This window comes from Rhinolophus hipposideros (assembly GCF_964194185.1).
Source record: "Rhinolophus hipposideros genome assembly, chromosome: 2".
NCBI lineage: Eukaryota > Metazoa > Chordata > Mammalia > Chiroptera > Rhinolophidae > Rhinolophus > Rhinolophus hipposideros.
The window spans coordinates 99,265,759-99,281,529 of record NC_138048.1 but is presented as its reverse complement, the minus strand read 5'-3'; the positions used below and the strand labels follow the sequence as shown (position 1 = coordinate 99,281,529).

Sequence of the window (15,771 nt, the reverse complement as noted above, 5' to 3'; positions counted from 1 at the left end):
AACACATTAAAACTTCCATTTTGAAGTCATCCTTAGAAGATTTTATTCATTGCTTTGTTTTTTTTGAATTGAACGATCATAGCTTGGAACTGACAGTTGTTAAGTATTTACTGTGTGCCAGACACTGAGCTAGATTCTGCAAGTTATAATGATAACTATGACATGATTATGCCCTCAAATTTGCATTTTAGTGTAGTTCTTTGTTTTTTAACTACTTCATCTTTTAATATTTTGCAATGATCAAAAATTGTTCAGAACAAAGTCTGTTCCGTCAAGTTAGGTAATCAGACTGGTTCAAGAACAAAGCATGAAAGTTAAGTCACAGTGTTGGTTTTCTTGTAAGGTTTCTAAGTGGGCTTCAATGTTAATAAATTCCAGAAGAATTCTCAAATGCTCAGGGGCAGCCCGATTAGACTGGCTGGAGGGCAGCAGGCACTCAGGCCCCTCATCTGGGTCTTGGACTGTCTGCTTTCTGCTTGCTTCACTTCCTAGTCCCCATTTAATGGTGAAAGATAAAAGGGGAGGCAAGTAAACAGGATAAAATAACTAAAATAACCTGAAAGATTGCTCCATAATGAGACAGAGATAAAACAGATAGCTACCGTTAAAATAGAAAACAACTGAGAACATGTGTACAATGGACAAGCTGGACTGCAGCCTTCATCTAAATTTAGAAGTAACTAAAAATAAGAAGCACCCTGAGTGGCAGGTTTGAGGTTTGATGCAGGGACCACCTTAAGATGGTCCTAGGGGACGTTTGGCATCCTTGGTAGAGGGCCTTGCAATGTGTCAGGGACACGGGGGTGCATGTGTCCTGGCTGCTGCCCGGCTGCGGGAAATTGGCCCTGTGGCTGCCCCATCTTCCGAGCCCAAGTGTGCAGTCTTTGCCCATCCTGCACTGAGAGCTGTGATTGAAATACCGTGTTTCCCCGAAAATAAAACCTAGCTGGACCATCTGCTCTAATGCGTCTTTTGGAGCAAAAATTAATATGAGACCCGGTCTTATTTTACTATAAGGCTGGGTGTAATATAATATAATCATATATCATATATCATATCATATCATATCATATCATACCGGGTCTTATAGTATTAATTTTTGCTCCCAAAGACGCAGTAGAGCTGATGGTCCAGGTAGGTCTTATTTTCAGGGAAACACGGTACATGATTAGCTCTCGGGCTGGATTATTTCTGAACGTCTTTCTCACGCAGAAGTGCGTTTTCTCTATGTAGCGGCATCACAGCCTAGGAGCTAAGAATGGGTTCTGGAACCAGGTTCCTTGGTAATGAGTTCTGTTTCTGTTTATTAGCTTCATGACTTTGCATAGGCTGTGCCTAATCTCTCTGAGCCCTGGTGTCCTCATAACGTGTGGATAATTGCACACTCTGATGTCACTAGGTTGTTGTGAGGAGTGATTGAGTTATAAAAGTAGCAAAGTATTTCGAATAGGTCCTAGGAAGGATTCAGTAAATGTTATGGATCCAAAGCACCATCTCGTATTGGGGACGGGAAGAGTAACCAGAGGCTGCTGGGTTTTTATTTCACTGCCCTCTACTCCACCTCACTCTGCAACAACAAGTAAATTGTCTGATAACTAAGTTTATGAATTATACTCTACTTAAAGCATTTTCCTTTCCCAGGTGGAAAGAAGTGAATTCTGCAGTGTCTAGAAGGCTGAGATACCAGGGCCACTTTTCAGAGATCCTCATTCGCTTGGTCCGGGGTGGGGCCTGGGTGTGCATTTGTTTGGTAGTTGCTTAAAACTCCTCTGGTGATTCTAACGTACAGCTAGGATGGGGGCCATGACCTTATGTCACCGGCTATTCTTGGTTATTGATTCTCATTTTCTGTCCTGGTGGAATAAAATGTTTGGCACGTTATGGTCACATGTAAACCATCCACAGTGGCATTTGTGGATAACATTTTGTGGTCTGCTTCCTTGAGATTTCTGTAATGAAACTGTTAGGTGATCTGCAGTGCACTCTTCGTCTTCCTATCCCTTGATATAGGAAAGAAGCACCATTAATGGGTTGTCATGTTGGCTTAGACAGCCAGGGACTGGATTAGGAGATTCCATCCTAAGTATTCTCTCTCTAAGGCACAGTTTCCCATTCTCGGTCACTTGTCATCCACAAGTCCTTGTTGAAATACTGGGGCTAAAAGTTGAAAACTGGGGCTGCTTTCATCTCCCTCCCCCTCCGCCCCAGCATTGGTTTAGGTGCATCCTGGTTAAAAAAAAAAATTGGGGGGAAGGATGTCAAGACAAAAGGATAGTCCCTTCAATGGCTGTTATTATAGAGAACCTTGGCCTGAAGGGGAAGCTGGAGTAGGAAGTTGTGAAAATGTGTGTATGAGGTTTCCAAAAAGCCTCTCTAATGTGCCTGTGTGATTTATTTTGAACACTGATCTCATGTGGCACTGTTAACATTTTGGGCCCGGTAGATAATTCTTTGTTGTGGGGCTGCTGTCCTGTGCATTGATGTGGAGCGGGATTCCGACACACCACTGCAAGGTAGTGGTAGCCCCTCCCCCAATTTGTGTCAATCAGAATTATCTTCGGACATTTCCAGGTGTGACCTGAGCGGCAAAATCTCCTCCAGTTGTGATGCACTGGCCTGGTTTATTAGCAGCTGTACCTCCATCAGCCAGTTAGGGAAATGCTACAGTGAACATCAGTACATAGCAGCAAATCTAGGTCTCAAATAAGCTTTATAAAACATTTATTGAGAGAATTCCAACACAAATACCCTTTTCTGGCATCCTTTTTTTCTTTTTCTTTTTTTCTTTTTTTTTTTTTTTTTGAGACAAGGGAAGAGCTAAGAACAATGTAATGCTTATTCTGACTTTTGTTTGTTTCCCCAAACGGGAGTAAAAATGTCCTAGCTTAATGTGTTTATCACTGAAATGAGCCCTTGAAACAAAGATATTTCAACCAGTAATTTTGCAAACCCCCCAAATTTTATGCAAGTTGTCAGAATCGTGGCTAAGGCCTCTCGTTTTAGGTTTTGTCATCAAGCTCACATCCCTTTTCCCTTTGTGGCGAATTCAGCTCTACTTTATCTTCCCTAGACTTCTGCTTGACCAGTTGGAGCAAAGCAGGGGCCCTCATTTAGCTCAGTGACTAGTCCACAGTATTACAATAAAAGTGCCAGAGCTCAGAGAGCTGAGGGCTTCTTATTTGAAAACTGGTCATTCTGGGAGTTGAGCTGAGGAGAGCCAAGCATCTCTGGCCAACACCGACCCTTGTGTGTTAAAGCCAATTAGGGCCGACATTGGGTTTGTGGAGAATCAGCCCACTTGACATAGCTGGGGCACGTCTGTCTGACGTTATGGGGAAGATGGCAGCCTGGAGTGAGTGCATACATTCCTCCTGCAGGAAGCAGATTAAGCAGTTTTAACTGTAACAGCAGAGCTTCTGTGTTAGCCGTGAGCGTTGAAGACACCTTGGTCAGAGTGGGGAATCGTTAAGCACCCAGCACGGATATCTACCTGTTTGATTTGTGGTGCAGAGCGTGTTTCTCTCCCTCCAGCACCCGTGACGTGCAAGGTTCTATTTTGGGCTGATGTTCCACACACATTGTCTGCAGCTCGATTTTGAAGACAGGAGGCCATCAGGCAGCAGGGAGGAGGAGTGGAGAAAGGGGAACTGCACAGATTTCTCTTCCCACAAACAAATATGCTCCAGTTCTTCAGATTCTTTGAAGTTTCCTAGATACCAGTAGCACACAATCTTCTATTTGTTTGTCGATAAAATTCAGAGTGTGCGCTTTGTAAACAGCGAGCGCTGTTTATTGTCACACAGCACGAGGCCTGCCTTCCTTGGCCCTGCTGGGGAGATCCCAAAGCCTGTCTTGAATTCCAGCTGGGTTTGACTGCTGACACCCATCAAATCCTGTGTGTGCATGTGGGGGGCAGGGAGGGGGGAGAGTTGTTTCAGAGATCAAGAGCCTCCATTTTTATATTTTTAAAGAACATTAAGGGACGTTATATTATTCGACTTTCATGACAAGCTGACAGGATCAGTAAGGCCTACATCTACAGTTTTTATGGATTTGAAATTTCACTCTATAGGGAACCAGACACTGAGATTATATGGTTTGGCTTGAAAGAAGTTATTTTTTGTTTACCAAGTTAAAGTTACAATGTTGGATTTCCCTTTTTATTGTAGTTTATATTTTGCTTTCCCAGTCGTTTTTTTGTTTGTTTGTTTGTTTTTCTGTATAATTGCTTTGGTTTTGTTTTTTACATTTGTTGGTGTGGGGGGCGGGTGTTTATGTTGATCTTATACTTTATGAGTATTTCTGTGGAATTCTTATCTGACAGTAAAATGACTGAAAAATAGTATACGACCATAGCCTAATTGATTCCAGCTAAATGTCTTTATTGTGTGTCTAATTTTTTCTTGCCCCCTTCCCCTCAATTTGTTTTTCCTTGAAGACATTTGAACTCAGGTATTAATAAGGGTCTTTAAAAAAAAAAATCAATGTCATAATTGGTTCGTCTTTGGATATGTTTGAAGAATCTGCTTTCTTTAACATATATTGTTAATATAACTCATAAGGCAAAGACATTTTTCTTCCTCCTTTAAATTTAAGTCCCAAATGGACTTGAATGGCTAGAGTGAATGTGTCTAATCTGAATAAATGAAAGATAAGCTAAATATAAGCTTACATTAATGTGCTTGTCTTTCTCCTCATCTCATTGTGTCTGTCCACTTTGAGTGGGATGTACTAGTTGCAAAGGATTTTTGAATCACAAGAACATTGTCATGATGTGAAAATAATATTAAAAAACAAAAGCAGGAGCACACCTGTTCATATCAATCATTGTTCTTTACAGCAGCTTTTGAAATAGCCTATAGGTCCTGTCCAGCTGGGGCCTCAGCCCTGCTCTGTGCTCCTGCCTTCTCTGGGGCTGCCCAGTCTCCCGTTTGTCGTTTGTCCCTTTAGATGTGGCCCTGCGCCCTCTCTGTGCTGCCAAATAGTGACTGGGCACCCCCTCTGTGCCAGGCGGTGTGCTAAATACTGGGACAGAGTGGAGGTGAAGTGGGCGGTTCCCCTGCACAGACCCCTTCTTCCATCACCTCTCAGCCTTGTGTTTGGTTTTCCCATCCTCTGATGGTTAGCGGAGCTCTCTGTTTGTGCATGTACTGGTAAGAAAATGGAGGCAGCTACCTCCAGGACCAAGAGGATAATTCCTTCAGTGTCTGTTGTTAGTGGAAAGTCTCTTATAGCGAAGAGAAGCATGAGTACGAAGTTCCAAAACTGTGTTTGTATGAGATTGCCAAAAAAACGTCGACAATGTTGTATAAGCCTCTTAAGCTGGGGGGGGGGGTGTCCTGAGAAGGCCTTGACCTGTGGGAGCAAGAATCTGATTTCTCCTATTTGAATTCTCTGTTCCTGCCATGTTGGTCTCTCTTCAGCTTTCTTGAGGTGCCCTTGTCAATTCCCGCCCCTGGCTTTCTTTGATTACTAAATTCCCCCTAACCATTTATTTGTTATCTACTGCTGCATGGCAAACCATCCCAAACCAACCATTTCATTTACTCACTGTTCTGTGGTCAGCAATTTGGGCTAGGCTCAGCTGGGTGGCTGTTCTGCTGTCCTCGCCTAGAGTCACCATGTGACTGTGCCATATGGACTGGACTGGACTGTGTAAGATGGCCTCAGGCACATATTTGGTGATTGGTTGACCCTGATCCCTCTGTCCTTCAGGTCTCATTCTCAAGAGGCTAGCTTGGGGTCTTTTGTATGGTGGGCTCAGGGTTCCCAGGCGGCCAGACCAAAAACTACAAGGCAACTTGAGACCTTAGCTTAGAATTCACGTATCACCACTTATGTCACATTCTGTTGGCCAAGGCAAGTCATGGGGTGGGGAAGCAGACATAGAGATCTGTGCTTAAAGAGATGGGAGGGATTGTCACTGTCATCTTTGCAAACTGTCTACTGATTTTGTCCAAATTGTATTGCCCTTCCTTTTACTCTCGTATTTTATTAATTTTTATCTTCAGTTAAGGGCAGAAGCATGGCATAATGGGGTAAAAAGGAATATACGCCTTAAAATCAGATAGACCTAGAGTTATTAATTCACAGGAGTTCTTTTGTATTCTGTATATTAATATTTTACCAGTTATATGTGTGGAAGATAACTTCACAGTCTAGAATGTGTGTTGCTTCATTTATGATGCCTTTTGACCAAGACAAATTTTTAATTTTAGTAAAATCTGACTTTCTATCTCATGATTTGTGCTTTTTATATCTTGTTTAATAATTTCTTCTCCCCCCAGAAGTAACCAACACTGCCTTCTATATTTTCTTCTGAAAGATTTATAGTTTGGGCTAATCACGTTCTGACTGATATCTCCCTGTTACTGATTTTTGTGAATAGTATGAGCAAGGGTCAGCTTTATATTTTTTCCATGAGGGTAATCTACTGTTCTAGTAACTCTTATCAAATGCTCCATTCTTTCCCCCGGAACTGCAATGAAACTTCTGCTGTACATCACACTTCCACATCCGGGCGGGGCTGTTTCTGGGCTCTGTTACCCTATCTGTTCTGTCTGGCTATCTCTTTGTTAATTCTACACTGCTTTATATTACTGTAACATTATAATACATGTTGATATCTGGTAGGAAAAGTAGCCCAATCTTGTTTATCTTCTCTAAAACTGTCTTTGGTGTTATTGGCCTTTTGCTCTTTCATAACAAATTTAGTTCCAAGAAAAACGTGCTGCTGGTGTGGACTGCCTGAATACACATTCTTTGGTATTTGTTGAGACTTACATTATGGCCTCATGTGTGGCCGGCTTGCATAAATTGCTGTTCCTTGGGGAAAATGTACATTTACAAATCCTTGAGAATAGGGTTTGAAATACATTCATGGATCAAGCTTAATAATTCCTGGTGTTCACATCTTCTTATCCTGACTGAATCTATTTTGTCTGACATTTTTAGGGCTTTCATTACATTTGCCTAACATTTTTTCATCCCTTTACTTTTTTTTTTGTTAGTTTCAGGTGCACAAAACAAAGTAATACTTAGATGTTTATCATTTATATCCCTCACACTGTGTCAACCCCCCTCCCCCCATTCACTATCCCTCTGGCATCACACACAACCATTGCATTTCCACTGTCTCTATTCCTAATGCTGTACTCGGCTTCTTGTTAAGTGTGTGTGTGTGTGTGTGTGTGTGTGTGTGTGTGTGTGTATAAACTTGTAGTTGACATTCATTATTGTTCAGCTTCAGCTTCAGGTGTACAGTGCAGTGATCAGGCATCTACATCATCCCTGAGGTGGTCTCCCTAATGAGACAAGTGTCCATCTGATGTCCTACAGAATCTTTATTGATTCTGTATAATCAACATTATTGATTACATTCCCCAAATTAACTTTCGTAACCCTGATCTTGTGGTTACTAACTACTTTCTAATCCCCTCACCTTCCCCCTTTCCCCCACCCCCACTCCCATGTAGCAACCCTCAGTGTTTCCTCTGTCTCCGAAACTCTTTCTGATTAGTTCATCCCTTTACTTTTAATCTTCTGTGTCTTTTGTTTAGGTCTCTTTGTTGCATATGCTACCTATATGTAGCATATAGGTGGGCTTTATTTTACTTTTTTTTTTTAAATCTAAACATGAAGTTAAAGTATTAAGTTTAGTCTACTTTATATTTATGTAGAAGATCCATGTATTTTGACTTGTTTCTGTCGTCTTACTTTCCTGCCTTTGTCTTGCTGGTTTTTCCTTTCCTGCCCTCTTGGATTGAATTGAATTGCTAAATGCCACTTTCCCCTCTCAAATGATATAATCTAATACTGGTCACTTAGTGGTTGCCCTTAAAATTTTAACATGATTTCTAGCATACTGTGTTTCCCCGAGTATAATACCTAGCCAATCAGCTGTAATGCATCTTTCGGAGCAAAAATTAATGTAAGACCTGATCTTATTTTACTGTAAGTCTGGGTCTTTAATATCATATCATATCATATCATATCATATCATATCATATCATATCATATATGATATCACATGGCATCACATCACATCATGTCATATCATACTACTGGGTCTTATGTTAATTTTTGCTCCAAAAACCGCATTAGAGCTGATTGTCGGGCTAGGTCTTATTTTCGGGGAAACAGGATAGCAGAGACCAAAGTTAATCTTTACTTCCCTCTTGAAGCATAAAAGGACTTTAAATGTAATCACTCCCTCGATTGTCTTAGTTGAATCTTCCCAAATGCCATTTTGGGGCATATGTGGGGTATTATTTTATACACGAAGACTTACCTGTGTGTATATTAGCTCTTTATCATTTCACTTTGTATATCAGATCGTGTGTGTGTGTGTGTGTGTGTGTGTGTGTGTGTGTGTCTCCCCACCTAAAGTACATCCTTTCGGGAATTTTTCAGTGAGGTTCTGTTTGTAGTAAACTTTCTCACTCTTTGCTTTTCAGATTTTTTTATTGCATTCTTCTTCATAGATAACATTTTAGGTTTAAATACAATTCTATATTGATAGTTTCAGCATTCGAAGATGTTTGTGCTGTAGTGAGGTAATGTCTTCAGATAGATCTCCCGGTCTTCTGTTCTTTCTTCAACCTTGATTCTTATCCATTGAATGTTTCATGTCAGTGGTTATAGTTCTCATTCCTAAAAATTCTATTAACTTCCCCGGTCTTTTTTGAAATTGTCTCTTTTCTTGGTCTTCTTTGGTCTTTTTTTTGTCTTAAGTATAATTTCTCGACATTCTCTATCTGATCTCTGCAGTACCATTCCTTGGGAATCTGATTCCGCGGCTTGTTGTGTCTGCTGCTTCTCACTCGTGGGGACTTGGTTCTTCTTGTATGTTTATAATAATGGGTTATGGGTTCTTGTTTGACCAAGCTTTGTCTCTGGGCATTATATGATACCATCGTTAAGGATGAATCCCTGCAGGGTAGATTTGTTTTTGCTTTTGCCAGGTACCCTTGGAATACAAGTCTAGAACAACTTTATGGCAGTTTCTCATCTTAAGTGTCATGGACCGAATGTTTGTGTCCCACTAAAATCATATGTTGAAGCCCTAAACCCGATGTGATTGGTACAACTGTGTTTCCCTGAAAATAAGACCTAGCCAGACAATCAGCTCTAATGCATCTTTTGGAGCAAAAATTAATATAAGACCCGGTCTTATTTTAGTATAAGACCGGGTAATATAATATAATATATAATATAATATAATATAAATACCGGGTCTTATATTAATTTTTGCTCCAAAAGATGCGTTAGAGCTGTTTGTCTGGCTAGGTCTCATTTTCAGGGAAACAGAGTAGGAATTGAGGCCTTCGGGGGGGGGCGGGGTGATTAGGTTTAGAAGAAGTGACAAGAGTGGAGCTCTCATGATGGGATTAGTGTGCTTATAAGAAGAGGAAGAGAGACCAGAGCTCACTTGTTCTTTCCTTGCACACACAAAGAAGCGGTCTTGTGAGTACCTAGTGAGATGATAGCCTGGAAAATGGTCCTTACCAAAAAAAGAATCTGCTAGCACCTTGATCTTTGACTTCTAGCGTCTAGAACTGGAGAAATAAATGTCCCTTGCTTAAGCCACTCAGTCTTTTGTTATAGCAGCCTGAGCGAACTAAGACATGGGATTTTCCTGGATACCTAGTGTCAACACGAATCTCAAAGACCCATGAGGCCAGCCTGTGGTTGTAATCTTAGGGAAGAAACCTTCCTTGCTTCCTCCCCACTCTCCTGTTGTGTCCCATGCGATGAGGGTTGTGGGGAGCGAGGAGGGTGCGAGGAGGGCGGCTCAGGGTTAAGAAAAGACAGTAGTCATAAATAGCGTTTAAGCAAACCAAGGGACCCCCAGTCTCAAGGACTGGTTGCCCCAGTCGGCCTAGCATCAGCTTTTATTAGTTAGGTGGGGAAGTAAAGGAGATAAAGCTTGTTAATCTCAAGATCTATGAATTCCATACATCATGATAGGAAACAGATTCAAGTCAATCACCCTTGCCTGCTGGCAGCTGCACTGTAAGTCACAACTTCCCCAAGGGACAAAACCTATATGCATATGAATAGATGGAGAGCACATCATTGAATCACTTCCCTTGCAGTTTTCGGGAAGGAATACAGCCACAGAGGCAGAGACTTTCCTTACCCTAAGGAAGGTGGGGGGCTGTGCCCACCTGTACAAACCTCGTGGGTTTTCCTGTTGGTCCCCACTCGGCTCTGCCTGTCTTAGGCTTCTTTCCACGTGGAAAGTCGTATCCATCATTGGCTGACCAGCCATCTTTCTGGGACCAAACGGAGGCATAGGGTACAAACACAAAGGTTTAGCAAAGTCCCCGAAAGGATCCATCTCACTGACTCTCCTTTCTTTGGGGGCAAGTACAAAGAAACAAATGGTTAGGCTACTGCGTGGTGACATTCTCCTATCCCACCATATAGGCAGAATTCAAGCTTCCTTTCCTTCCTTCTTTCTTTCCTTCCTTCTTTCCTTCCTACCTTCCTTCCTTCCTTCTTTTCTTCCTTCCTTCCTTTCTCTTTTCCTTCATCTTTCCTTCCTTCTTTCCTTCCTTCCTTCCTTCCTTCCTTCCTTCCTTCCTTCCTTCCTTCCTTCCTTCCTTCCTTCCCATTCTTTCTGCCTTCCTGCCTTCCTTTCTTTTTTTCTTTTGCCAGTGAGTACTTTTATCTTTTTACATCTCTTTAGACTTACGGAGCAGCCCTTCAAGGGAACCATGTGAATTAAGAGGTTCGGTTCTAAGTGGTACTGACCCAGTGCCTGTTTTCTGTCTCATGGCTTTACAGTTAAAACCAAGGCTTCAGGGCCTAGGTTCCCAAGCTGGGTGGTACTGCTGTTGGGGAAATGTGTGGGTGCAGTTTTGATTTCTCAGTGACTGGGGAATGCGAAAGGTATTTAGTGCACATGGGCAAGGGAGGCTAAGTGTACCTGCCAAGTGTACAGTTTTGCTCCCAAAGAATTGTCCCTCTCCGAACACCAAGTAGTTTTGTTACCGTGCAAAAGGTCCAGCTCCTCGCCGCACGAAAGCCAAAACTCAAGAGGGGAGGTTGGCGGAAAGAAAAGTAGATTTTATTCCAAAATGCCACCATTCAGGGAAGACAGTGGACTCCCTGTCACAACGACTGCCTTCCCACTCTTAATACCACCAGAGGTGTTAATAGACATGACAGGAGGGGCAGAACCAAGGAAGCAGAAGTTGGTCAGGCAACTTCAGGGAAAGGCCCTTCCTAGAGGCTGGTCTGCGCCAGGATCAGGAGTGAACCCCGTACAGACGCCAAAATAAAACCCTCCCAAGTTACTGGGCCAGGTGTGCACACTGGTCTGAAGTAAACAGAACTGTTGGAACTGATGTGCACAGTAAATGCACAGTAAACAGAGTCATCAAGCTTCGGGGGAGGAGAGGAAGCCAAGAAAGGGAAAAAAAAAACACTTTCAAAAAGTCCCAAGCCAAACCACTGTCAAACCGAATTACATCAGAGGTTTAAATTTCAAAAATAGAAGTTATAGGATCACTGTTACAGTTTCTCTCCCTTTGGGAAACACTGCTTAGGGTTTGGGGACTGATGGATTTTCTCAGCACTGTCATGCCAGTCCCGGGACTGGCTCACCACTCCAGCTTCCTTTATCTTTTTCATTTTGGGCTCTGGGGATTTCTTGGAGCTCAGCTTTTGTATTTAAAAAAAAGATTTTGTTATATTTCATTTAGCATTTCTAAGTGTTTTGTAGAGGTAGGGTTTATTTGCTTGCTTTTCAGGATACCCAGTCCACAGTGTCGTTCACAATGAAAATCCTTTCATTTGTTTTCTCGCTATTTCATGAGCACCAGCTATCCTTCAGGTACATCATGTACTCAGTGGGTATATGCAGGGCCACCGCATTCGGTGGTACAGGCGGGGTGGTGGGGGTGGGGAGGGGCACCATTCTGCAGACTACAGTGTGAATGGTGCCCCCTGGTGTCGTGCAGCCTGCCTGCTCTGGCTAGTACTGAGTGGGCCTGTTCCAGCAACCTCACAGATTCGTGCTGTTTGCTGTGAGCTCTCAGCTCCCCAGTGGGGCTGACCAACTCTTCCGCTTCTTCCTGGCCCTGGCATCTCGGTCATTGCCACATATAAAGTATTCAATCACTTTTTATTCCCATGGAAGTGACAGTGTGACGTAGTAGATGTTGATGTCTACCGAGGTAACTAAGCCGCTTCCTTTGACCACTATCAGCATGTTATAGGGTGAGAGAGTAATTAAAAGAAATGCAAGGATGGCCGGTTAGCTCAGTTGGTTAGAGCGTGGTGCTAATAACACCAAGGTTGCTGGTTCAATCCCCACATGGGCCACTGTGAGCTGCATCCTCCTTAAAAAAGAAAAAGAAAAAAGGAAAGCAAGAAAATCCTAGAGCCAGAGCAAAAGAGGGGCAACAGACAGAAACATCCACACCACACAAGGTGTGTTCACTTCATTGGTGCTTCATTCCAGAGAAGGGGAAGGGGACTCGAGGGTGTAGCCCTGGAGCAAAGATTGCTCAGAGGTCGGCTTCCTCCTGTAGCTTCTCAAACAACTTCAAATTGGAAACAGAGTTGTTACCGGAGAGCAGGCCCTTCCGGGCGCGGTGTCAAGGTTCTTGGCGTCTCTAGCAAAGAATTGAAGGAGACACAGAAATACAGTGGTGAAAGAGCAGTTTATTAGAAGCAAAAGTGTACACTCCAAAGAGATAGGAATGGGCCAGAGCAAGAGAGTGGCTCAAAAGGTGCCGATCGGTGAGGACTTAGAGTTTTTATTTCCTTCCCATCTAGAATGGACTGCTCCTCTCTATGTGTGGGGCCACTTGATTGGCACCTGTGATTGACAAGAGGCTCTTACTTCATCTTTTTAGACTGCGCATGTTCCTTTCCAGAATTCAGTCTGTTATTATGATATTAATGAACTTCCGGGCATATGTATGATATTATAATAATGGTATAATGAGGCTAAGGTGAGGTAAATGTCGTTGTAGCCTTTACTGCACAGGTGTGAGTGACTGGTCTAATCTAGTTAGGTATTTAGTATCCCTTAGCTTCCTCAGAGTGGTTGAGGGCTATAGTGGATAAGGGAAAGATTTGGGCATGGAGGGGAGGTCTTCTGGGTGGTCGCTTTTCATAGGTCGTGTCAAACGTGCAGGAATGTCTGGAGACCCCATTCCTATCTCTAACTGCCTGCCTTATGTCCCCCTTGAGAGACATGGTCCCCGTAAATCTCTGTGGGAAGTTGAGGGACAGGAGGTCTCTTCTTCTGTATCTGCTTCCTGCTGAATGTGGCCGTTATCCCTGCCTATCAGGGGTTCACAATTACTGATCTTAAATCTGATCTTAAATGAGAGGAAGGGGTCTCGAGATCCGCCTGGAAGACCGCATTGGCCTCCTTGGTTGGGGTGTGCTGGAAGCCTTGCTGGGGTATCATTTGTATCCTAGTGCTCCCTGGATGAGGAGAGATAGATTTCGGTTAAACAGAGTTAAAAGAAGCAGGACCCAAAGCCATCGACGCAAGGTGGCTGTGTGATAGAAATTCCATTTAGCTTCACGGATCCCGTGGTCTTTTCCTCTGGTTAATCCCGTCATGCAGGTGGCAGTTGTTCCCCCAGGAGTGGGGCTTGAAATGGCCTGGAGTGGGGCAGGGGACTTCCTGTGATTCAGGCTAGGAACAATCTTTTGTTTAAGATTAAAAAGCTGATTTGAAAGGTGATTAAGATCAGGAACTAGGGAGGTAAGAAATTAGGGAAAAGGAGATTTTAAAATTTCTATAGTGGGGGAGCTCTCCTGATGTCAAGCGGCTTATGATTAGAATGGCGTCACTAGAGTAAGGCAGCCTCTTTGCAGGCTGAGGTTTTCATCCAAAGACACAGGAAGTGGCTCTTTCCTCTTATTTCCTTCCTTCCTTCCTCCACTCGCCTTGCCTCCTCTCCTATCCCTCCCTCCCTCCCTCCCTTCCTTCTTTCTTTCTCTCTTGGCTGGTTACAGTGACAGTGCTGTAGTCCCTGATCCAGTGCCACACAGGTTGATTCCCACTGTCTTATCAGGCTCGCCAGAGGTGTCTAAATGACCGAGAGCCCTGCTACTCCGGGTGTGATCCATGGACTTGCAGTTTTGATGAGTGTCATCTCAGGGCTTGTAAGAAAGGCCGAACTTTAGATCCAACCCAAGTCCATTGAATCTGAATTGACATAACGTACTTCCCCCAGGGGGTTCAGATGCTCTTTGAATTTGGGAAGCCCTCCAGAATAAAGTGATTCTCATGTTCTCTCCCTTCACATTTGCACAGACTATGGTGGGAATTATGGGAATATGGTGTTATGTTTATGGTTTGCGAGACTGAAAACAGACATCACAAGTGTTATGGACTGAATGTTTGGGTACCTGGGTCCACCTCCAAATACATCACATTGGGAGGGTTAGGGCTTCAACATGAATTTTGGGGGATACTATAACTATTATTATACATTATAAATAATAAAAGTATATTGTATTGGACAATAATAATAGTAGCAGTAACAATAAAAACAACAAAACTAACACTTATTGAGCCAAGATTCTGGAGCTTGTACTTGGAGGGTGTAATAATACATGAACACGTCCTGAGCGTGACCCCATGCCCCTTTACACAGGGGTGACTTTTAACAATTACTCTTCATGTCAGCCCACCTTTCCTTCTGATTTCCCCCTGCAGGGCACGGCCTCAGCAGTGAACAGGGCAGTAGTGCCGAGACCGCTCCCGAGGAGACGGAAGGGCCAGACCTGGAATCCTCCGATGAGACTGATCACAGCAGCAAGGTGAGAGATTTTCATTTTCACATCCCATGTCTGGAGCCACCAAAGAGTCCCAGCTGATGCGTCACCTTTGCAGCTGTATGTGGATTGAAGGCCTCTCCATGGGATCGAGTGTTTTCTGAGATGTCACTAAATAAGACATAAAATCCAAATTACAGCCTTGATAATAGACCCATGTGTGAGAATATAGGGCAGAAGTCACTCTTAATGAATCTCATTTCCTTCTTACATCTCTGTTTGTGTACAATGAAACAGCATCCAAAATATGTGAGAGTGGGTCAGGTGGGCGGTCTTGATGTTCATGGTTTCTGTGATGAACCCCTTTTCCATGAGCTGTGTTCAGCTCTTATTAAAGGTGATCATCTTTTACATTAAAGGGAAGGAAACACTATTTTTATTAATCCACAAAGAATGTTCTCTTTTGCTTGGGCACTGTGAGAAAGTTCGTGTTCTGACTCTTTGGTGCAAACATGTGAATTTGTTTTCCATCATACATCATGCTTCTCTCACACTCCGCGGCGAGTGCCATGGGTCAATAACCTCTTCTCATCAGTCTCCAAAGTACAACGATTTGTAACCTCTGTGTTACCTATACCCAAAAGACCTCTCCCCAACCCCCAGCAAAAGCAACTGTGTGTGATTATGCTTCTATATTTAGTCACCTTTTTTCATATAAGGTTGTTGACATATTTATGTTGATCCCTCTTCCTCTCTCTCATTCTTTTGTTTGGCATTTACCAGTCACTTAACCAGAGCAAATCGTATAATTTTTAAATTATATCTTTGTTTTCCCATCTTCAATATCAGGGTGATTCTTACCTTTGCCCAGTAGTGATGGGATGATTGGATGGGTCAAATAATATCACCGTGGGAGAGCACATTGGTAATGGAAATAGACTATTCAGATCTGAACTATTATGTTAAAAACTTACATTTCTCCGAGCGTTCTTTTCGTCTTTCTCTGTATTTATATAT

General features: G+C 42.9%; 1 protein-coding gene across 2 annotated transcripts in view; it reads left to right on the top strand.

Moving 5' to 3' along the window:
* Positions 1-15,771, top strand: part of TIAM1 (TIAM Rac1 associated GEF 1) — a 347,472-nt gene that overhangs the window by 291,133 nt on the left and 40,568 nt on the right. For both annotated transcript variants that reach the window (XM_081076606.1, XM_081076605.1), the window contains one exon: positions 14,696-14,799. In XM_081076606.1, coding sequence (XP_080932732.1) covers positions 14,696-14,799 — 104 coding nt within the window. The remainder of the gene's footprint in view (positions 1-14,695; positions 14,800-15,771) is intronic.